A 22,662-nucleotide genomic window follows, 5' to 3' on the forward strand; every position below is an offset into this window, starting at 1 on the left:
AGCATGATTCCGTCTTGCGCCATGTTGCCCCTCTACACCGTCTGCGTGCCATAGCCCCTGATCTTTTCGGCGAAAGCCCAGCTCTGCTTCTCCAGCTTCTCGTCCTCCTTGAGCTCAACACCGTCCTTGGTGACGACGGCGATGCTGTACGAGTCGAGGGAGCGGGCGTCGCGGTAGTAGAGGACCTTCATGCACTCCTTGATGACGTCCTCGGCCTGCTGGCGGGTGAGCTTGGCGGCGGACTCCTCGTCGGGGGCGCTCCGGCGCATGATGGGCTGGGCGAGCATGCTGCCGAAGCCGGTGGCGAGGGACGGGGCGGAGAAGGTGGTGCCGAGGAGGTCGGCGGCGGCGAGGAAGGGCTTGTCGTCGTCGTCGACGCCAGCGACGAGCACGTGGTTCCAGAGCGGGTCGAACTTGGTGCGGCGGGCGTAGAAGAGCTTGGCGAGGTACTTGTGCAGGTTGGCGGCGTTGAGGCGGGGGCGGGCCTTGTCGGCGTCGCCGTCGAGCGTGTCGGCCGAGGCGGTGATGGCGGGGCTGCCGTAGGACTCGTCGATGGCGAGCGAGGTGAGGTGGCGGTCGAGGTACTGCATGTCGGAGACGTCGCCGCCGAAGCCGATGACGGTCGACTCGGCAAAGGTCCGCAGTCGCTTGACGTTGGTGAAGCGGGCGAGGGAGCCGTAGGACGCAAGGTTGTCGGCGGCGATGACGACGCCCTCGCTGTACTTGATGGCGATGACGGAGGTGCCCGTGACAATGGGCGACTGAGAGGCCTGGTTAGGGCCATTGGGGTTCATGTGGGAGGCATCGTAGGCGCCGTAAACGTCGTCTCTGGGCTGGAGAGGAGAGCGTCAGTAAACTACATGGACTTGGGTTGTCGCCGGGGTGGTTGGTCAAGAAGGAGCAGGACGTACACGGCCCCAAGCTTGCGGACGGTGATCCATGATGTGTATGTGTGGGGAACCGAGTGACTCTTCGTGTAGATGGGATCAACCGGTGGGAGCCGTGGTGGGTTGGGCGGTGGTCGATGGGTGGGATGGTGGATAGGTTGCGATGATGGATTGATCGTGATGTAGGTCGGCAGTGAGGTTGAGCTCGAGCCCAGTCCAGCGTAGAGCTTCGCGTCTCGTTGGTGCCTCTGGCCAGCTAGGCGGAGTACGTACCGGCTGGCAGCCTGAGGATGGTGTGTGCACCAACCTGCCTGGTGGCTAGGTACAACACCCAATGGGAAGCTTCGGTTCTCATTTAGCTAGTACCCATCCCGCCCTTACTCGTTGCGATACACCCCCTTGACACAGTCCAACTCCAGTCGCCCTACAGATAACCTATTCACTCCGCTGACAGTTATACACTGATGCACACCTAGTTGGAGAGGCAGTGTGATATATCACAGTCAGTCATCTGTGGACAGCTGGTCACTGCTCGTGAACATCTTCCCCCAAGTGTGCGGCACTTGCAGTGAATCATGGCTAGTGCATCACCCCGCCCTGCGACGTTCAGCAACACCTCCAGCCTACTCGCAATGTCGCCAAAGCCCCGATTCGTACTCTAGTCCAAGACGACTTCGCTTAGGTGAAGAGCGATGAGGTTTTTGAGGAGTGGGATGCCACCATTCACAAGCCTACATAGAAACTCATTGTCGATTCCATCTTGAGGTACAAGTCCTGCGAGGCCTCATATCTTCTATCGCCTGGAGTACAGGGAGAGCTCATCGGTGGCCCTTCAATGCCAATGCAAGGGTAGGTGGTAGGCCTTCTTGACTTGACTTCGCCATAGTAAAGACCACTCATGTCAAAGTAGGTATCGTGCAGCTTTCCGATGAGAAAGGAAGGTATGCAGTGGCCACGATGCGTTGTGTAGCTGCCCATACGACTACTCGCCACACTTTAGCACTATGGACTTGCCACTAAAAGGCCCTCATCTTGAACTATACCAACCTCTAAGTAGTTGCGGTTATAGGTTGTAAAGCCGCCCAAGTAGCATCTTCCAATTTACCCCTAATCCGCCTTGGTGGCTGCTCTTAGGATAGCTAGACTGTTAAGCTGGCGGTTAATATGGGTTGACGTAGGCCTATGGGCAGCGTCTGAAGACTTTCATCCGTATTCTTGAAGACGAAGAGGGCAGTTAATAGGTCTAGGACCACCGAAGATATAGCTAGCATATCTTTAGGGGCAGAAGCTGAGAAGCCCAAGACGTTTGTGCAGTGATTGCAGGAAAGCTGGGATACGAAATCCTGGATGGTCAAGGTCAACCTTGCTTTTCGTAGAGACTGGGCGTTTGATTATCTCTTCTGGGGGCGTCTGATCATGGTCTACTTCGGACTTCACGAGGATGGGACTTACAAGGCAGGGCTGGATCCCCTACCCACAGAGCGAACCAGAGCGCTTGAGCCCTTGGTCAGGATGAAGATACAAGAGACAAAACAATGCCCTCTTGTTGATTGGGGGCAAGAGAGGCGGTGGCGCGTTTGGCCGAGTCTTTTTCAGCACCGCAACGCCATCGTAAACCCTCACCAGTTTGGTTTAGACCGTGATATTTGTCGTGTATTAGAGCTGTCAATACATTTCCTCGTGAAATCACAACTCAAATCTGCGAGTCAAACATCACGGGAAGTTTGGAGATCCGGAGCCCGGCATCTCGAGTGGTCAATTCCGCCTTGGCTACGGCAGAAGGGTTTCAGAAGAAACAAGCGTCTTCCAGGACGCCAGTTTTGTTAATTATATGAGCGACGGACAGCAAGACGGATTGAAAACACAAAACTAAGAAAGACGCTTTTCCTCATTTCTTGTCCCGCCGTATCTTAGGCGTCAGTCTGATGGTGAGTTTGGCTGCTTCCTCTACGTTCTGCCTCTGCCTCTGCCTGGCCTCCCCTTTAGTTCCTCTCCTGAAAGACGTTGAAGAGCTCTGTGCCTGGTTTGCTCATGGAAGATTTCGCTACCTTTCCCATGGTAGAGACCGTAACCCTGCATCCTAGCCCAATGCTTCTCAACGGATGACTGTCTGGATATCTCAAGGAGTTTCAACGACGGGGGTTGATCTGTGTAAGACGCCATTGCTCTCCAACGCTTGAATCGCCTCCTTGACCCATTCCCGGCAGCGTCTCAGGGGCTCCTTCGGGTACAACCTCTTGGCTCCATGAAACTGCTTCTTCGGTGGCGGTACATTGGTGCAGATGTCGTTGACGCGAGGGTAGTCGTCCACATCCACCCACCCCAGACACGACTTGCCCAGGTACTCGGGCGATTCCTCCGGTCTGTGATATTCTGTGGCCTCGTACAGCATGCCGAGCTGGATGCTTCCTTTGACATGGAATTTGTAGCCAGATCCGTCTTTCTCGTTGGTGAGGACGAAATTGGCATGGTGGTTGTTCGGCGCGCCGATACTCTCCACTAGATATATGGGTAACGACATTGGGTGCTGACTCGGTCCTACAGCCATCCTTGGGAATCAATCAGAGTGAGGTCTGGGGTGATGTAGTAAACTCTTTGCAGGCGTGGTGTGATGTGATGGAGCTGTCGATGGTGACCTACGCCGGCCGACCTTTACTCGATTTGAAATGAGCACACTGCCATTGCACAATGAAATCGATGTTCTGGCGGTGTCCAACTTCTTTTTGTCCCATCAACACAATTGTTCGTCTCCAAGCAGTGACACAGCTTGTACGATGGTCGCGTATGAGACGCTTGCAAAGGGCACTGTACCGAGCATCCCCTCCCTGGCGATGCAACCCATTTACAGACAACGCAAGATGTTTTACCTCTGCTGCGTACGACAGGTCGGTTGGTCGGGGCCTGGTTTGTCTTTTTGCTGCCCAAAATGTATCATGCAGCGCAGCCTCTGCTTTGGTACGATCTCGTTCGGGGTTGTTGAAGGAAGGGGGTACAGCTCTGGGAATCGTTGGGCAACAGGATGGTCACTCATGACAGCCCCTGTGCCTGCCCCGTGTTGGTCGGTATAGTACTGTCATCCACCTGATTGACCTGTACACGGATCTAGACGGCAGCTTTACCGTTATCTCACCGACAGAATAAGCTCTTCGCCTACCTTCAGGCTCACGAGCTGCCCCGAGGGGCTCTTCACCATCAATCTCAGTAGATTGGAGCTATAGGTATCCAACGATGGGCTCACTCATGTCAACATGCGACTGATGCATGACGAAAGGGTCCCAGGGTCCCGAAAGGAGATGGTCGTCTTCTCCAAGCGGTCTGTGCGCGCAGCCAAGAATGAGCTCTCTTCAGGGGAGCACTAACGACGTAGGGAGGAGGAGCTAGCACCTTAGGTGCCTAGGCCAGTAAGGCAAGGTGCCTAGGCCAGTAAGGCAAGGTACCTAGGTAGGTAGCCAAGGTACCCAAGGGAGGTAAACATGCTTCCACACCTGCGTGAACCTATCAACACATTCCTGTCATGCACCACACGACCACCACGACGACTACCGGTTTCATATCCCAACTCTGCCTCCTCCCCCAGCTCTGAGTGATTCAACAACCTGCCCGCCCTCCTCCGACGTGACCATTAAAGCTCCTCCCATTCAAACCCAGCCTCGCCAACCATGTTGACCGCCATCGGTCGCGTCGCCGTCCAGCGCCTGGTCATCCGCGCCGCGCCCAGCAGCACCCTCTGTCGTGCAGCCCCAAATGCCTCCCGCATCCCCGCCCGCACCTTTACGACGACACACTGGGCCCGCCTGCCGGTGAACAAGGCCGACGAAGGCGCAGAGAAGCCCGTGAAGAAGACCACCAAGTCGGCAACGAAGAAGGCAGCGACGAAGAAGGCGGCGCCGAAGAAGAAGAAGGCCGCCGCCAAGCCTAAGCCGAAGAAGGTCAAGAAGGCCAAGAAGGAGGTCGCGCCCGAGGTGAAGCTCGCGCAGGAGGTCCGCGAGCTAAAGAAGATTGCTCTCCTCAAGGAGCCGAAGAAGCTGCCCGAGACGGTCTGGACCATCTTCACGACCCAGAACATCAAGTCTGGCGAGGCCAGCCTCGGCGAGCGCGCGAGGCAGCTGGCCGAGGAGTACAGACGTTTGGACGCTGCCGAGACTGAGGTAAGCAAGCCCCTGGCCCCCCTCCCGCTGCCATCTGTTTGTTTGTTTCGAGGAGACGCAATGGCAGGCGTACTTTGCCTATGTGTGTGTGTGTGTGTGTGTGTGTGCACAGAGACTGACGGCAGACCAGCGCCTCAAGGACCTCGCCGAGAAGAACAAGGTCGCCAACAACGCCGCCTACAAGGCCTGGGTCGAGAGCCACGCGCCCGCCGACATTGCCGCCGCCAACAATGCGCGCAACGTGCTGCGTCGCAAGCTGAACAAGGGCCGGGGCGTCACGCACCGCTTCCCCATCCGCGACGAGCGCCTGCCCAAGCGGCCCACGACCGTCTACAACCTCTTCTTCAAGGCGCGCTGGGCGAGCGGCGACTTTAGCGGCAGCGTCACCGAGACCACGCGCACCATTGCCGAGGAGTACAAGCAGCTGAGCGAGGAGCAGCGACAGGTAGGCCCAGCCAAGCTTTTTCCCTTGACGGTCTCTCTGGAGCGTCGCTGACCATGTATAGGTGTACGAGGATCTCGCGACGGCCGACTTTGAGCGCTACGCCAGGGAGGTCTCGAGCGTGCTCAACAAGGAGGTCAAGAGGAAGCCCGCCTCGCCCTCTGCTTGAGTGACTGTATAATGCTGTCTGGAGTGGTAGTAGTGTATTGCGAACGATGTAGAGACCCGTTTTTTATCGACTGGACTGGTTTTGCGGTACTCTGTGTGTAGACCTCTGGGAGATGGGCCGGCAGCGGCGTGGTCCTTATGCTTGTCTTATGTGCAGGAATGGCTTCCCCTTCTTGTTTGTGGTGGGTGGGCGAAATCATCTTCACTGTAGCACCATCGACACCAGCCGCGGGATACTATACTTTGGAATCTCACGGATTGTTCTTCGGAGATGTGTGTTCATCACCTGTATCGTCTCCAAAACGGAAACCGTAGCCAAAACCAACCACCGACTCATGCCAGCTCATTGATGCTCTCTGCGGATGATCCAAACAAACCCCCCTCGCTATGCAAAACCTGACGCCAGCCCAATAAAATAAAATAAAATAAACCACCAAACAAACACCGATAATCGAAAAAAGTGCCCAGCTATGCATGCCCCTTGGTGACCAGGACGACCTCGCCAGCACCGTCGACCCAGGAAATCTCCTCCGATTTGATCGCCCGTTCGGTAGCGACGTGGAGCAGGAGATAGACGTGATTGGCAACATGGCCGAAGCTCCAGAACCGGATCCATTGCCACCCCGCCTCCCGCACGCAACGGCTGCCCCAGCCCGCGAATCCGTCCGTGATGTAGTTGTACAGGAAGCCCCAAGCCCGCTGAGCGAGGCCCGGTTCCCAGCCGGCGCAGTCCAGGAGCCAGTACCCGCGCTCGAACGGCTTGAGGGCACGATGGCGGGTGACCGAGTCGAGGCGCCGGGGGAGGCCGAAGGAGCGCATGAGGAGGTGCATGTTGGGGGTGATCAGGTCGTCTGGCGAGAGAGATGCCGCGGACGTCTTGGGAGCCGGGGCTTCGATCTCGAGCAGCGAGATGAAGGCCGAGTCGGATGGGTTGCGCAGCGTCAAGGGATAGGCTGGGGTCTGTGGACTGGGGGACGCGGGCCCCGTGTCGCTTGAGCTTCGCGCCAGACGATTTGGAGAGGGCAGCCTTGCGCGCTTGCTCGGGAGAGGATCTGAACCGGCGCGCGAATGATGGGGGCGATTTCGCTTCAGGCGGGGTAGGGGGGTGTCCTCGACGGTCGTGTCCTCGACAGTCGTGTCTTCGAGGATTTTCTCTTCGAGAATTTTCTCTTTGAGGATTTTCTCTTCGAGGATTTTCTCTTCGAGGATTTTCTCTTCGAGGATTTTCTCTTCGAAGATTTCCTCTTCGAGAATTGTCTCTTCGATGATACTATCATCGGCTCTGTTCCCCTCGGCCCTGTTGTCCTCGGCCCTTGAAACAAAACCAGATAGGCCACGCCGCATGACTGGAGGCAGGGACGAGGATGCGGGGACGACAATGTCCGAGTCCACATTACAGAGCTCACTTGAAGGCGCCCGCTGCGACGGCAGCGGGAGCAGTGGCGGGCGCATCCCCGGTATTGGGACCTTGCCCACGGCGCAAGACTTGACGGTTTCCCCTCCTTGTCGGATGGGACTCGTTCCCATGACTGAATCGTCGAGCGCCGAGTCGTCGAATGACGAGCAGTCTTCCAGCAGGCCGAGAAAGTGTTCCATTGTGCGACTGGGAGAGGAGAGCTCTGGCAGTCGAAGGTCGTTCCAGGGCATTGAGTCTGGGACGGTGCTCGGCGGCGCGATCCACGAGTCCTCGGCACCCATCATCTCGGCATGGTCGCCTGGCGGCGATGTGTGCGACGGGGCGCCCGTTGCGTATGGCGATTGGTAAGGCTGGCTCTGTGGCCAAGCTGTGAGTCGAGGGGAGTCGGCATTGTCCCATGCTCCTTCAAACGACAGCTCTGCGGATTCAAAGGAGGGGCCGAACGGTTCGTGCGTCTTTGACGACGGCGGCTGCTGCTCTGGTGTCGTGGGACCCTGTTGCGCATGCTGCGAGGTCAAGGCAGGTAGGGATGTACGAGAGGCCGGATGAAAGGCGAGGTACGCGTTTGCTAGCGCTCTATACGTGGCGTCGTCCTTGCTCATGGCTGGCGCCGCGACGTGGACCAGGATCTCGACATTGTCGTCGGTCGCCGTCGTGGCAGCTTTGGCCATGGTCACGCAGGCTTCTGAAGATGGCGCCGATGCGGCGTCAAGGAAGCGCGCATAGCCAAGACGTGAGCTGGATAGCTGTTGAGAAATGACCGGAGCAGGCGCCCAAAGGCCGCATGCAGATGAAGCGTGGGTGATGAATGGGAACGCAAGGTTCGGTATGGGAATAGGACAGGCAGCAGAGTCAATATTGTGTGAAGTCGTCCAGGTGACCCCTCGCCGCCGTGGCACTGACGGTACATGCCGAGGCGCAGAAGCGTACCATGTACCTCAGTCTAGGTGTCTTGGTTAGGTACCTAGATAGGCACTTATTGGTACCTAGGTACCTACCCTACCTTTATAACCGGCACCTAAGACCTGGGAGGTGCAGCGGGTCGCTCGTTCCCAAAGCTGGGAAGATGCATCGGGTTGGCCCCTCTGGAGCATCGGGCGCCTGCACTGCAGAACATTGTCTGGAAAGAGTCCCTCAAGGTGATGCTCTCTGTCCCGGGGCATTGATGGATAGGTATCCGTTGCAGGGCGTGATGAACGGGGGAAAGGAATGGAAAGTAAAGCACCCAAGTGACGGCCTTCCACTTGGCATTCGACAGCCTTCAACATCCATTGGTGGCATTGGGGCCATCTCAAGGCCGCCCCTGGTTGTGCCCAAAACTCCCCAATTGGACCGCCTCGAGGCGAAGAATAGGCATCGAGCCCCTGTAACCTTCACCGAGCATCCCCGCTGCTGGTGGGGTGCCAGATGGGTGCCAGATGGGTGCCAGATGAGGGGAGATTGCTGTAGAGCTACCCTTTGTCGCCAGCCGTTTCGCATGCACCTTAAAGTACCTCTACTTACCCCTGCTCCTGCTCCCCCCCGAGAGAAACGTGCTGGCAACCCCAGATTCGTAGATCTCGCCAGGCCAACGACGACTTCTCTGCGCCCTCTGCCACCCGACTCCCACGCCCCTTTCTCCCCAATCCCTCTCTCTTCCACCCCTCCCACAAGCAGTCACAATGTCCGAGAAGAAGACTGTTCCCTCGAAAGCGGCCGCTGCGCCCGCCGCTCAACAGCAGAAGGCCCGTGATCTCGGCCGTGTTCTCGTGATTGGAGGCAATGGTTTCCTCGGCCACCATGTCGTGAACCAGATCCTCGACGAGCCTCTCTGGAGCGCCTCGGCCGTCTCTGTCATCGACCTCAAGTGCCAACGCAACCGCCGTCCCGACGCCGACCGCGTCGCCTACCACGAGGCCGACATCTCGGACGCCGACCGCCTGCTCTCCATCTTTGAGGATGTCAAGCCCGACGTCGTCATCCACACGGCCAGTCCGGCTCCGCACGCCGCCGCCGCCGTCGCCAACGACCTCTTCAAGAAGGTCAACGTCGACGGCACCGCCGCCGTCATCCGCGCCTGCCAGCAGACCGGCGTCACCGCCCTCGTCTACACCAGCTCCGCCAGCGTCATCAGCGACAACAAGAGCGATCTGATCAACGCCGACGAGCGCTGGCCCCTGATCCGCGGCGACGCCCAGACCGAGTACTACACGGAGACCAAGGTCGGCATCCTTTCCGCTTTTCTTTCCGCTTTTTCGCTTCCTCCCTTTTGCCCCAATCTTCCTACTGCAACGGATCAAAACCTGCGCAACAGTCTGACTGACCTACCCAACCCCGCAGGCCGAAGCCGAGCAGCTCGTGCTCGCCGCCAACCGCCAAGAAGACTCCAAGCTCCTGACGACCGCCATCCGGCCCGCCGGCATCTTCGGCGAGGGCGACACCATGGTGACGCACCAGATGATCCGCATCCACCGGCAGAACCGCACGGGCTTCCAGATCGGCGACGGCGACAACCTCTTCGACTTCACCCACGTCGCCAACATAGCCCACGCCCACCTCCTCGCCGCCCGCCTGCTCCTCGTCTCCGCCCGCGCCCCGACCGTGCCCCTCGACCACGAGCGCGTCGACGGCGAGGCCTTCATCGTCACCAACGACGCGCCCATTTACTTTTGGGACTTTACGCGCGCCATCTGGCGCGCCGCCGGCAGCGACAAGGGCACGAGCCACGTCTGGGCCATCCCGCGCGAGCTCGGCCTCGTCCTGGGCTTCGCCTCCGAGGTCGTCTTCCACATCCTCGGCAAGACGCCCACCTTTACGCGCCAGCGCTGCGTCTTCAGCTGCATGACGCGCTACTACAACATTACCAAGGCCAAGCGCGTGCTCGGCTACCGGCCCATTGTGAGCCTCGACGACGGCATCAAGAGGGGCGTCAAGTGGTTCCTAGACCAAGAAGCCGCGGGCCTCATTGAGAAGGTCGTATGAGGAGGGGGTTTCCTTGGGATGTGGAAGAGCAAGAGTAGAGGAAACGTGAATGTCGAGAGAGGGGTTGTACGTAGAGAAAAAGAAAAGGGAAGGGGCTTGAGAAAGGAGGCCTGCCCAGGGGATGGCAGGAGGAGTGGCTCGGCTGGAATAGTGCCATGTCTACGTTGTTATACCCCCTTCGACGAGATATGGGACAGTACTACATAATCAACACATAACGACTCTTTTTCTTTGCATTCGTAGAGAGCGACGAGTCAAACATGCGAGTGGTAGAAACATTGTGGCAGGTGACCAGCCGTCTCGATTGCAAAGATTGCCGAGGCTGCGGCTGTGCTGTCCTTTATGAGGAGACATCGTTGGGACCTCCTGTGCTCACCCAACCACCTGTGGACTCATGCTCTGTTGCCGTTTCCAAACATCTCCCCACCACCCACAAGACACGTTTGAGTCTGCCAAGCAGAATAATTGCTGTCCTTTACTGCAGTTGCGTCCTCCAACCCGAGTCAATCGCTGAGCCTGCCGAGACAACCGCATAGAGCGCCCCCGGATCCCTGCTGCTCTCCCTCCTGGCACGACAGAACCAGCACAAATACTCACAAACAAGGGCGAAGCCTTCTGAATCTCGCCCAACGGTGTGGTTGGGAGAATTTGAAGAAGCAGTATAGAAATAACAACCCAAACAGTCTCCCCTCAGCCTACCGCCAGGCTCACAATATGGTCAAACAATTACGCCGCCTGAGCAAGCCACAAGTGGCAGAAGAACAACAAGAAGGGAACGCAAATTCACCATACCGCCAGGTTGCACTTGCTTGTGCACATGAAGTCAGAGGAAACAAGCTCGGTCGCGGGTGACTGGAAACGGCAGGTCTGTTTTTTGGTTTGTCCAGGACTGAACTGAAGAAAAAGGCTTACAACGCCGCCGGTGATGCAATGCGAATAGATGGAATTCCCTTGCGAGCAAACCAGAATGTCTCCTCGACAGGGGATGCACGATGACGCCGACAGTGCTTCGTCGGCCTCTCGTGACATCGTTCCCCCGCCCATCGCAGTCATCCACTTGAAAGCTCGCTCTCAAAGCCGGAGCATCGGTTCCCCATGGTGACTCGTCAGTTGTGAGACCTCAGATATTACCGCCAACTCCAACCCCATTCGGTCGTCCCCACCCGGAGTTACGCCATTCTCTCTTGGGCCCGCCCTCGGTCTGCTCAAGCTGCGCGTCTGCCGTCTCGTACTGGTTCCCTTGGCTCCCGTACGGCGAGGGATGTCCCGAGTCGCCAGGCCCCCTCCAACCCTGCGGGGGAGTGCCCGGCATCTGCGTGTTGTTAAAGGGCGCAGGTGTGTCCATCACCGGACGAACGCTGCTGGCTTGCTTGTAGACACCGGGATCCGTGTCTACTCGTGTTGGTGGCGGGCGAGACGAGTTGTCTTGACGGTTGTGAATCTCGCCCATGTCGCCTCCGAAGCCCGCAGGCTTCTGACCCATGCGGTCCTGGTAGCGCTTCAGAATCTCCTTCGTAGAGAGATCGGCATTGCCGCCCGCGATCACGAATGGGTCATCCATGAGACCCATGACTTCGTCAGGGACCTAGTGTAGCCTGATTAGCTTGGCCACCTACGGGACTCTCAGTGGTCGGGTACTCACCAAGCACATCTCCTCAATATGGCTGATCAGATCCTCGACGCCCACAATGGCAAACATTGGATCGCTGTCCAGGGCTAACGCCTTCGCGTTTGTGTAGAGAATGTTAGGCGCAATTACGGTCGAGAGGTTCTTGATGTCCATCCTAGAGCCAACCTCCTCGTCGACCTGGTGGAAAGAGCCTGCCCACTTGAGGAAGCAGAAGAGGATTTCCATGCAGTCGCGGTGCGCTTTGGGCAGGAGGCAGCAACTGAGATGTAGACAGTTTATCCTCTTGTTGTCGTCCGTGATCTTCGAAATGGTCAACCAGAGGCGGTAAAGTTTGTGGGTAAGGAGCGGGTCCGGAAGCTCGCGCAGGTATCGTTTGAGCAGAGCGGCAATCTGAACGACCGGCTGTTCTGTTAGGTTGATGCTGTCGCATCCATCGCGATCAATCCTCTCAACGAGGTCTGTCAATTTCTTGATGTTGCCGTTCTTTCGGAACACACCCTCCACTGACAGATCCATACCCTTCATGGCCCTGATGATGTCGTCGACGACAGCAGGGATCTTCAGAGCTCCTGGGCCGACACCGTCCGTCGACTCGGCGCCGTCTTTTTCGATAATCACTTCTAGTGGAACACCGAAAATACCCTTCTTCTTGACGGCCTTGGACCGGTCATTCTTGAATGCCTTGCCAATATTCTTCCAGAAGGTAGCTGGCTTCTTCGCATCGATAAAGCTCAGGAGCTCATCCATGGTAAACTCAGACTCGACATGAGGCGCCATCAGGAGCACGGCCAAATGACGCACATTGAAGTACTCAAGTGCTGAGAGCTCAGAAAAGAACCTCCGCCCCCCTCGTGGTTGGTCACCGGCGCGTGCGTCTGCTTGCCTCCCCGTCGACTGGGATCGCTGGTGTCCCATGAAGGGCTCCGTTGCCGGAGAACGGTATAAATCTTGGCGTCCGGGTTGGTATTGTTCTTTCACCTGCTCGGCCGCGACGATTCTTGGAATGTCGTCGAGAGTGAGCGCGTCCTGGTGACCAAACATTCTCTCGTTCGTGCTCTCGTCGCCGACAGCCATGTCTTCAGGAATCTGCCCGCCCGGACCGCCGAGCGCACCTCCATTTGAGGCCTGCATGTCGTTGCCGTCTGCATCCATGACACGCGAGGTCCTGGCCTTGCGAATGCTATTGGACAAGTGCTTATCCAGGCGAGTGCTTCTCAGACGGCGGACATCGTTAAGCGTGTTCTCGTAGGACGATTCTCGCTGATGTTCGCGCGCATCGCCAGCATACGATTTTGACCGATTGTCCGAGCTGAGATACGGAACATCACCGGAGCCTGGTGCTAAAGAGCCATCGCCAAGAGTATATCCGTTCATGGGAGTGTCGTCGTCCTGCGGCGGCAATGCACCGTTGGTTTTCAAGATGTCGAGCAATCGTGCGAGTGCCACTTTGAGAAGGAAGACGTATTGTTGAAGTTTCGAAACGTGCTTGAAAGAAAGCAAGTCGTCAGAATTGGCGCCGGTGCAGTTAGTGCAGTAGACACTCTGATCAAAAACATTGAAGCGAGCATCCCCCAGTTTTCGACCCAGATCCGTCTCGCACCTTGTGCATTTGACGCAGGTGATGTGCCAACGCTTGTCTCCGTTTTGTGCGCACTCGTCCTCCACAGACCTACCGCAGAGGGCGCAATGGTCCGAGTCCTTGGCTGAAAGTTTAGATGTTCCCGTCATGACCTGGAGGGATTTGTCGTCGAGCTTAATGGCCTCGAGGTCGCTCAGATCATCCAAAAACTGATAAATGCCATCAAGGCTGTTGGACTCGCGCTCGAGCCTCAGGGCGCCTTGCAGGCAAATTCGGATGAGAAGCTTGAGGTAGTGAGCGAGGCCGGTGACCAGTGAGAGCAGCTCTTGCGTGACACCGAGTTTCCTGGCTCCAGTGTCCTGGGTCTTCGACAGCAGCGAGAAGAAGGAAACAATCTTCTTGCAGAGGAGTTTGGCCTCGCGACCGTACGATAGACCTGGTGGGTCGAGTTAGCTAACTTTTGAGCGAGGGGGCGTTTCCTGCAGCATCGGGGCATACCCTTGATATCGACTTGTTTCATGGTCAAGTCGAGCTTATCTGCGGCCGTAAACAAGACCTCGACATGGCAAATGAATTTCTTCGCCACCAGGACGCCATCCACATACGCGCCGTTGCTGACGTGAAGCAGCATGTCTGATATGCACGCAGCAGAGGACTCTTCAAATGTAGAGAGGACGCTCCAGATGCGATATACTTTTTCCTCCATCTGCTCCTCTCGATGCCGAATGTTGTCGCGTACGACGAGATCGTCGGTGTCGACTGGGACATCTGCCTTTCCAGACGAAGACGACAACCGTACATTCCAAAACTTGTGAATCATGTAGCACTCGGGGTGCCAGTGTTGGTTTTGGCCATTTCGGAAAATCTCGACAAACTGCTTGAGAATGGCTGTTTGACAGCCATTGCACTGTTGCGCGAACTGGGTCGAGTAGTGGTAGTGGCAGTACACGTTACCATCGTGCTCGTAATAGCTGTCTTGTGCGCCGAAGACAGTCGGGCACAGTGAACAGGTGAAGTGGTCCACGTGGTACTTGCGGTCGAGCGCCGTGATGTACGAGCCACGAAGCGCACCTCCGCACTGGTGGCAGAGCAACCCGAGTCGTCGGAAATAGTCGGTCTCACAAAGCGGGTATTGGCCCTCGCCATTCTCCTCATCGGCAGGGAAGAACTTCGATGCCACAATTTGACCACAATCCTAACAAGAGGGGCCTATGTTAGATCAAGACGTTGCTGATGCTGTGGTGGAGCGCTTACTCGGCACTTGAAGCAGTCCAAGTGAAAGGTTCCGTCGAGGGCCCGCACGAATTGACCGGTCAAGGGCTCGCCGCACTTCTTGCATGTCCGCTGCTGGCCGCTGGCCGACCGTCCACTCCGCTGCCTCGATCTCTGCCTCTCGCCACTTGGTCTCGATCTCGTATCGTCGCGGTCTCGTGATCGGTCTGTCCGTTCAGTCCGCTCCGGTCTGTCGTTCATGCCAGGTGTTCTAGGCCCCGGGGATTCTGTAATGTGATTGCGGTAGGTGCTGTCGGGGGTCTTGCGCCCGCCGTTCTGCCAGGACCTGTTGTCCATGGGGTAACCAGGAGCCATGACGGGAGGGTGACCGTGGAACCGGTCGTCAGCCGACCCATTGTCGTGAGCTGACGCCATAGCGCGGGCCTGCCTGCTGTCGTCGTGTTCAATCCTCACGGTCTGCGCAGCCGGCGAAAATGGTTATCGATGACTCGTCAGCCTTGGGCCTCGGACGGAGGGTTCGCAGGACGAGTGCCGGTCGGTGTCGGCATCAGCTTGGGCTTCGCCTGCCAAGCCTCGGAGGGGGTCGAAGGAGGGGGTTGGCAGTGTGACCAGGTCGTATCGAGATGGAAGTCGTGTCGTTGAATCGGTGGGATGGCGTCGAGGCGATTTCGAATGAGAGATGGTCAGGGTGTGGTCGCGTGATGGTCTGGGAACGAAAAGTTGGGCTGCGAATGCCAGATTGAGGGAGTTGGAGTTGGGTCGAAAGTGGTGAAGTAAGGCGATCGGCCTGTTGGTGGAGGGTCGGTCGCTCGATGGTGCTCTGGTCCAGCCGACATGAAACTCTGGAGTTCCAAATGAAATAGAAAGGGCTGCTCGGTGCAAACGAGCGTGGAATTGATCGAAGCAGTGATCAAGTGGTCCAACGTCAACAGCCAACAACAGCCAGTAGAGGTGGAGGAAGTATGGGTATGTGGTAGGTAGGTAGTGGTAGGTGGTAGGTGGTAGGTGGGAGGAGGGTCAGGCAGAGGCGTTTGGAGGTCCTGGCTGTGGTTCAGGGAGATTTGTTAGATGGCGGGACTTGAGGGGGGGGGGGCACAACACCGAGCACTGCAGCAGGTCAATTAGGTGCCCAGGTACGAACCCAAGATGAGGTAGGTACCTCCCTACCGTGGTAGGGCGAAGGATCTGGCAGGACGGGTATGGCAGACACCTCAGTGGTGGGTGTGACTGTACCTTGGCTCCCGCATGTGGGTAAGGTACGTACCTAAGGTACCCAGCCAGAAATGCAAGAAGCAGGGCGCCAGTGAGCCCAGCAAAGCCCAAAGCCCAGTGAGCGATCAGTGTCCAGAGCAGTGATGTGCCAGGTACTCCTCTTCTGGGCGCTAAGTGGACGATCGCACTCTGCTGGTGCGCCTCAGGGATACCTCAGGCCTGGATCGGGTGGCTCATACGACCTCCACAATCTCGACGTCGTCTCTCAATGCCCTGTGCAACGCTGGGCAACGGCCCGAGGATTCAAACAAAGGTCTCGGCCGAAGCGTCAACCGCTGACTCTTACTATGAAGAGACTTGTTGCCTCAAGGGCTCGGATTGTCGAGAGCACGACTTGGTGGAGTATCAATTGAGGGGCGGTCAAGGCGGTGTACCGAAAGTAGTCCCGATCATGCATTCATCGGTAGAGGAGCATTGGCGTTGATCATGAGCGAAGGCCCGCCCAGCAGTGGATTTACAGGTGGCTTCTTCAGTGTGAGTGCGCATGGAAAAGGGAATAGGGAATAGGGAATAGGGAACAGAGGGCATGGGTGGCTGGATGGGGACTTGGTGCTGTGTCTCTGTTGTCTTGGTCGCTGGCCGTAGGTGGCTTTGCTGTGGGCTATGGAGCCAGAGCGAATGATGCTTATTAGTCGGTTCCAGGGCACATGTACATGCTTGAGGCTTGCGGCGAGACTTGGCCCTGGACAAGGTTGTCCGTACCGGGCGGCACTTCACATCACGTGCCGATGCAAAAGCCATACCCACACGCCGTCGAGGCCAACCCACATGAGAATGGGCCCACATCATTTCGTCTCGGTGCTTGTAATGATGTACCGCAACATCAGGTCCTCATGCATTCTTCGCAGACAATGTCGATACGGAAGGTTCGACAGTGCAAAGACATGCCAAGACCCGTTGCATTTTAGTTGCAGGTTCAGCTCGCATCCGTTTCTGGGTTGCAGTTTTGGGCCTTCAACAGTGGCGTGCGCACAAGACGTCCTCGTAAGTGAATTGTACATTGCCTCATCACGTCTCTAGTTAAGGTCACTCTGACCGTGCGCTCAAGCGGCCGCGCCGTCTTTCTCATCCTGCCCGCATAGGTACACAAAACGCCGTCTGTCTTCGCCAGGCTGCAAGGAAACCACTTGCGTCTACTGATGTGCTTAGCCAATTCTTCTCGTCTGTGCCTTAATTGAAGCCTCTAGCTTCACAGCCAGCCTCCCGCCCCCCTCAACTACCTCATTCATACAACGCCCTCCAAAAAAAAACAAGTACTCATAGTTCTGTTGCCCGTTCCAGGCCGAATCAAAACAGTATTCCAGAAATCATATTGTTAAGACAGTAGGTTCCGAAGCGAAGGGCTAGTGCTGGCGCCCGCCGGCCTCGGGGGCTCACTCGGTCTCATGCTGGGCGCACTCAGCGGCCCCGGTCCCTCGCGCGCATCGCGGCCAAGAAGACCATCGCGTGATGTTGGCGGGCTGCCATGTGGGTTGACAAACGGCGACCGCTGGCCGATGAGGCTCTGCGTGAAAGTCTCCGGACCACGGGGTGGAACTGGTCCTCCACTGGGCGCTGAGTGCCCTGGGTGCCCGTGGTGAAAAGTGTGCATGTATGGAGCGTGAGGCACCGCAGGGTGGCCCTCGACGCGTCTGGGGGAGGGCGGGAGACCATTATGCAGCGGCTGCACGTGGTGTCCATTCGTGGCCGGAGGAGGGATGGGCGGTCCTGGTGGGATGGCCATCGGCGGAGGTCGCAATGATGATAGGTTGCCAAGCGCAGAGGGCTGGAGGCCTGGGGGCCCTCCGTTGATCTGTCGAGGAGGCGACGCATGCTGTACCGGCGGTCTGCCGTGCCAATCCGGATACCTCGGCCCTGGAGGCCCATATGGCATCGTAGGTCCGGAATGGCTCTGATGAGGCGGGGCCGCAACTACTTGAACAGGCAGCGCCGTTGGTGTGACAGGTGGTGGCGCTGTCGGCGATCCATGTTGGGATGCTGTGGCGGGGGCAGGTCCTGGCCCGGCCCACTGATACGATGTCAGGCTTTGTCTCCTCGGCTCTGCCAGCGGCAGCGGCGGGCTCCTCACGAGTGGCGCCGCAAGTTGTGCAGGTCCCAGAGGCAAAGTCGGAGGGAAGCGCTGACCGAGATCACCAGGCGGTGTGCGGTCCTTCGGAGGATGAGAGTTGGGTTTTCGCCGCGCCTTACGACACTTGTGACATTGAGACTTTCTTTGATCAATGAATTTCTGCGCTTCTGCGCCAAGTGTGCCAAAGTGCCCGTTGGCCAGCTCTCTTTCGTCTGAGCTTTCGATAGGCCACCATTTGGGACTCACATCGACACCGCAAGTGATGCAGACCTTCTCGCCACTCTTCTTAACTGGTGGATGGTCGTCCAACAGGGGTATGCCGTTTGGCGCAGGGGCAGTGGTTGAGCCACGGCGCTGTGAGAGAGGTAATGCAACGCCTGCTTTGGCAGCGCTCGTAATAAAATTGGCTTTGCGGACAGTGCCGGTCAGGGTGAGATCGGCCTGCTTACAGTTTTGTACGTAGAGCTGGAGCGCGTTCTGGCCGTTGTCATTGACGACGTCATGCATGCGGTGAACGATAGTCTTGCTGGGAACGTGTTCCGGACACCAGATGGTTGCTGACATGGCACCGCTTTCACCGTTGATTGTGACAATGTTGTGCTGATCACGCCGAGATCCCTTGACGGGGCTGATATCAAAGCCGAGGAGGTAGCCTTCGAGTCGCGCACATTCGACATGTACTGGCACCATGTTAGCAACTCTACGAGATGAACAAAAAGGCTCGACAGCTTACCTGAGGCTTTGCAAAGATGGCAAGAGACACAAGCACCAGTTTGAGTGTTGCACACATGGCAAACCTCACTGTAGCGTCCTCTTGGAATAGAGGAAATGCCTTCCGCCGGGCCCAGCGCTTTAGCCTTACCAAACTTGATCTCAGGAGTCCAGACAGCGCAGGTGACGTGGACCCAGTTGTTGTCGAAAGTACGCTTCAGCGGCTCTCTGGGGTTTACAGGTCGATGTGTCTCTTCCTGTTTCTTGCGATAGTAGTCTGCAGTTTTCTGGGCCTGTTCTCGTTCGATGCGTTCTCGCTCCTTTTCTTTTTCCGTCTTCTTCTTGTGTGTCGAAACAGCCTTGGGGGGGCCAACGAAATCGTGCTCTCTGACGTCCACAGGACAAAGCACGCACTTGTATTGCTGTCGACGTGTTAGTGAGATGGCATTAATTCCAAGATAGACGTGACATACGGTTGAGACTTGCGGGTTCTTGTCATTGGTGCACATGTCGCAAGTCCATTTGCCCGTGATGCGGTTGTCCGTAACTCCATAGCAGTTGCGGTGTACAGTCATGCGACACTCTTTGCAGGATAAATGTTGGTCTCCAAGGGGCTCCATTTGATCGCAAATAGCGCAGGGCATGACCCTCGCCTTCGGGATTTCAGGCACAGGGGGTGGAGCAGGCGGAGCAGGTTTGTCGGCAACAAGTTTCTCCCTCCTCTTTGGAGGTGGATGTGTCGCGCTTGAGTCCGAGGCAACTGGGTCGATGTCTTTCTCGGGCATGCCCTTGAGCTTCTTCCGTGGTGGTTCACCAGTGCTTGCGCCGTTACTGGGGGTCAAGCCTGAGGTCGGAGTGCTGGCTGGCTCGGGCGAAACGTGCGGGAAAAGCGAATCGTTGGCGGACATCAGCTCCTTGAGGAACTCCTCATCTTGCTTCTTCTTCCAAGCCTTACCGCCAGCCTGTGTGACCTTTCTGGCGACTTCCTCCAGGTCTTCCCATTGAATGGCGTAACGACGCCACAACTCAGCACAACGGCGGCAAAGCGCCTGCACCGCCTGACCACCTTTGTCTTTCTGGTTTGCTTTGGTGCCGCTGTCAACGGCACCAGTGGAGACCATCGGGGCTCTTCGCCATTGTCGCGAGTTCTTGGTGTGGCAAAATTTACACACGAACGACTTTCTTTGCGCGTCAGCCTTCTCGACATCGTATGCGGAGTCATCAGCATCATCAGCAATGTCATCTTGCAGCTTCGTTGCCGCGGCTTCTGCCCTCTTGAGCTCCTTCTTCGCAGCACGGTTCTGGAAGTTGCCCCAGATTTGCTTGCCGGCCTTCGTTTTCTTCCAAACATAATAGTGGCGGACAATCATGCCATACGGCACAGACTTGACGTGTCGCGTGACAGCCTGCAATTCAGAGCCGTACTTGCTCACGGCCTCTTCGAACTTGCGCTGCTCGGCGGCAGAAAGCTCCGGCTCTTTGTAAGCCTTCTTTTCTGTGACCGCAAGGTCCTTGAGGGCCGCTTCCTCGGAGTAGGAATTGCGGAAGTACGCCTGTGAGGCAACATCAAGCATGTTGGTGGTCACAGCACGAGTGGGTAATCGCGGTGCCATTTTTCCTGCCTTGGCCATGTACTTGTCCATTTCGGCTTCAGCTAGCTCATCGTCCCCGTTGGCGGAAGGGGGGGCAAAGAGTAGCGTCGCGGTCGAATTCTCGTCGTTGTCGTCGGGATCCCCACCTCGGGCCACGTATCCGGCTGGCTCGTCCTGGAACCATTTCGGCAGCTTCTCTCGGCGGGCCTTTTCTGCTTCGTAGTTTGCGAATGCCTCCTTCGTCATTTTGGAGTCTTTCTTCCCGCTCTTCTTCACCTCTAGAGGCTTCATGTACTGAACGGGTTGCCCAGGCCAGGGCAGTACCGCCGCCTGGTGCCTAGGCCCGATGCGCGTGCTGGCGCGGGGATAGATACGATCATCAAAGTCGAGAGCGTCTTCAGGCTTGCAGTGGATTCCCAGGTAGCGCCAGGGCCACAAGCTAGCCTGATGGATCTGCTCCTCGGTGGCATGTGGATGACTGTCGTCATTCGCTGGGCTGATTCGACCAGTATCGGCGCCTTGCATCTCCTCGTCGTCGTCGTCATACACTTCGTCTTCCTCGGCATCACCATGAGGGTCCGTGTGGCTAGGCGTGTGGCGGGCCTCAAGCTTACGTTCCTGTGCTCGACTGCAGGCCGCACAAGACCAGGCGAACCCTCGCGACGGTTTCTTGAGCAGTGGTGGCCTCACACAGTTCATGTGATACGTCTGCTTGCACACAGCGCAATCGACCGAGTCGTTGCTAATCCCTGTCAGTCACGTCGCCCGTGAGACCAATGCGCCCCTACCCCGAAATGAGATTACTTACCTGGCGCAGTACCCAATGCACCGCTTGCACAACTTGACGGCGCTAGTGAGCTCCTTGCCACGACCTTGCTCCACAATAACGAACTTCCAGCACTCGTCGAGTACCTTTTTGACTTTTTCAGGCACATTCACGATCTTGCCTGTCGGGATCAAGTCGTAGTTCTTCTGAATGTAGCGGTCATACAGCTTTTCGAACCAGAACGAGTCGGGCGTTTTCTTGTACTCATGCAAGCTGGGGATTTCGGCTCTGTGCTTGATGGTGCATTTACCGCGCAGTGCGGTCAAGGGGCTGATGTCGGAATGCATCGTGGCCCAAACATGGCGCGTGTCGTTGCCCTTGGGCTTCCCCATGTCTTTTTGCCGGTAGAACCAATTGAGTCTGAGCGCATCGACAGGTTTTGACTTGTCATTCTGTGCATGCAGGAACTCCATGATGCGACCCAGATAGTAAGGCTCACCAGCTGGTTCGCAAACCAAATAGACGGTATCTGCGTCGCGTTAGCTAAATGTCGCCAGTGCTCTGCGTGGGGATGGTCGGGCGGCTGGGTGGGTTTGAGTTGGGGGGGTGTGGGCATGGGAATGGTGTGGTGTGGGTTGGGTGGTGTTGGTTTGTCTCACCGTTTTGCCTCAAGACCGTGCCGTCATCTGCCACTAGGGCGCCATCCTTGGGAAATGCCTCCGTGTTGGCGAAAGTGAGCATGTTCGAGTAAGAGAAGCCCTTTTGGGCCACACCATCTGAGGATGTCGCGGCAAGCCGCTTTGAAGCTCCTGCTACGGTCGTTGCTGATGAAATGGAGGGCGCCTGTGAAGCCGATCCTGAAGCTGGTCCCGATGACTGTGCAGCCGCCTTGCGCTTCTTGGAAGGCTGCGCGCCATTTGACGAACTGGGGGTTGCTGTCGCCGCAGTGGAAAGTGAAGCCGATGTTGCATCCTTGGCCGTGGCAGGCTGTGAAGCGCTCGACTTGGTGTCGTCGCTTGGTGCGGTTTTGCGTGACGAACCATTGGATCTCGATGTTTCTGTGGCTGGCTGCGCTGGCAGGAGGGAGAGACGCGACTTTTTCGGCTCACCGTCCTTCTTCTCAGGGTAGTAATCGAACATGTCAACGTCCACATCCTTGTCCTCTGCATAGTTGATGCGTGAGGTGCCGTTGCGGTTGCGCGACCGTGTGCCATACCCCGAGGCGGTGTCTTGGGCTGCGTCTTTGGCAGAGGGGTCTGAGCCAGACGACATGGACTTGGTCATGGGTTGTGAGGCGTCAGCTGCGGATCCAGCATTCGTCTCCGAAGCGCTGGGTCGCGAGTTGGAAACTGAGGACTGTGTGGTAGACGAGGTTGAAGGGACAGTGGTGGCTGTGGAACCTTGCGTGAGAGAGTCGGGAGGGCCTGGCGCGGAGGGAGTCGCGCTGCCAGATTGGTCTCTTGACGCGGAGGGGCTCGCATTAGACGACTTGGGAGCCATGGTGGCTACGTCGTCGGCTCAGACGCGCCGAAAAGGCAACAAAGTATGAAGCCTAGACTATTTTCGAGGCCCTTCCCGCAGAGTGATGAAAATGCGAGAGGGCCAGCGAGCTGGACAGTCACGAGAGATGGCAAACACCTCGATCCATGAAGAATGGCAAAGGTGCCCTGCTGCCCTCTCGTGAGGATCGAATGTGCTGCTCAACGATGAGCAGTCCCTGAATAGTACAGGAAGAGTGCTGAGAAGAGAGCCGAGAGCGCAAGGTCAAAGGGTGATGAGCGACGCGTG

General features: G+C 57.2%; 7 protein-coding genes across 7 annotated transcripts; 2 read left to right on the forward strand and 5 right to left on the reverse strand.

The window, feature by feature from the left end:
- Nucleotides 1-32: 32 nt before the first annotated feature.
- On the reverse strand, nucleotides 33-941 carry VDAG_04273 (proteasome component PRE4; the record flags this gene model as incomplete). The annotated part of the gene is made up of 2 exons (XM_009650720.1): nucleotides 33-833; nucleotides 912-941. The coding sequence occupies 2 exons, from the start codon at nucleotides 939-941 to the stop codon at nucleotides 33-35; spliced, it is 831 nt and encodes a 276-aa protein (XP_009649015.1).
- Nucleotides 942-3,006: 2,065 nt separating this feature from the next.
- VDAG_04274 (uncharacterized protein) lies at nucleotides 3,007-3,435 on the reverse strand (the record flags this gene model as incomplete). The annotated part of the gene is made up of 1 exon (XM_009650721.1): nucleotides 3,007-3,435. One exon carries the CDS (start codon nucleotides 3,433-3,435, stop codon nucleotides 3,007-3,009), a length of 429 nt encoding a protein of 142 aa, XP_009649016.1.
- Nucleotides 3,436-4,546: 1,111 nt separating this feature from the next.
- Nucleotides 4,547-5,646, forward strand: VDAG_04275 (uncharacterized protein; the record flags this gene model as incomplete). Its single annotated transcript, XM_009650722.1, has 3 exons — nucleotides 4,547-5,035; nucleotides 5,148-5,480; nucleotides 5,542-5,646. The coding sequence occupies 3 exons, from the start codon at nucleotides 4,547-4,549 to the stop codon at nucleotides 5,644-5,646; spliced, it is 927 nt and encodes a 308-aa protein (XP_009649017.1).
- Nucleotides 5,647-6,113: 467 nt separating this feature from the next.
- VDAG_04276 (uncharacterized protein) lies at nucleotides 6,114-7,733 on the reverse strand (the record flags this gene model as incomplete). Its single annotated transcript, XM_009650723.1, has 1 exon — nucleotides 6,114-7,733. One exon carries the CDS (start codon nucleotides 7,731-7,733, stop codon nucleotides 6,114-6,116), a length of 1,620 nt encoding a protein of 539 aa, XP_009649018.1.
- Nucleotides 7,734-8,723: 990 nt separating this feature from the next.
- Nucleotides 8,724-10,023, forward strand: VDAG_04277 (sterol-4-alpha-carboxylate 3-dehydrogenase; the record flags this gene model as incomplete). The annotated part of the gene is made up of 2 exons (XM_009650724.1): nucleotides 8,724-9,263; nucleotides 9,382-10,023. 2 exons carry the CDS (start codon nucleotides 8,724-8,726, stop codon nucleotides 10,021-10,023), a joined length of 1,182 nt encoding a protein of 393 aa, XP_009649019.1.
- Nucleotides 10,024-11,143: 1,120 nt separating this feature from the next.
- Nucleotides 11,144-14,879, reverse strand: VDAG_04278 (rho-type GTPase-activating protein; the record flags this gene model as incomplete). The annotated part of the gene is made up of 4 exons (XM_009650725.1): nucleotides 11,144-11,608; nucleotides 11,666-13,668; nucleotides 13,731-14,427; nucleotides 14,487-14,879. 4 exons carry the CDS (start codon nucleotides 14,877-14,879, stop codon nucleotides 11,144-11,146), a joined length of 3,558 nt encoding a protein of 1,185 aa, XP_009649020.1.
- A 2,173-nt stretch (nucleotides 14,880-17,052) lies between these two features.
- Nucleotides 17,053-22,374, reverse strand: VDAG_04279 (SANT domain-containing protein; the record flags this gene model as incomplete). The annotated part of the gene is made up of 5 exons (XM_009650726.1): nucleotides 17,053-18,485; nucleotides 18,539-18,938; nucleotides 18,990-20,850; nucleotides 20,917-21,403; nucleotides 21,534-22,374. The coding sequence occupies 5 exons, from the start codon at nucleotides 22,372-22,374 to the stop codon at nucleotides 17,053-17,055; spliced, it is 5,022 nt and encodes a 1,673-aa protein (XP_009649021.1).
- Between the last annotated feature and the right edge of the window lie 288 nt (nucleotides 22,375-22,662).

This window comes from Verticillium dahliae, genomic scaffold (genome assembly GCF_000150675.1).
Source record: "Verticillium dahliae VdLs.17 supercont1.7 genomic scaffold, whole genome shotgun sequence".
In the NCBI taxonomy this organism is placed as follows: domain Eukaryota; kingdom Fungi; phylum Ascomycota; class Sordariomycetes; order Glomerellales; family Plectosphaerellaceae; genus Verticillium; species Verticillium dahliae.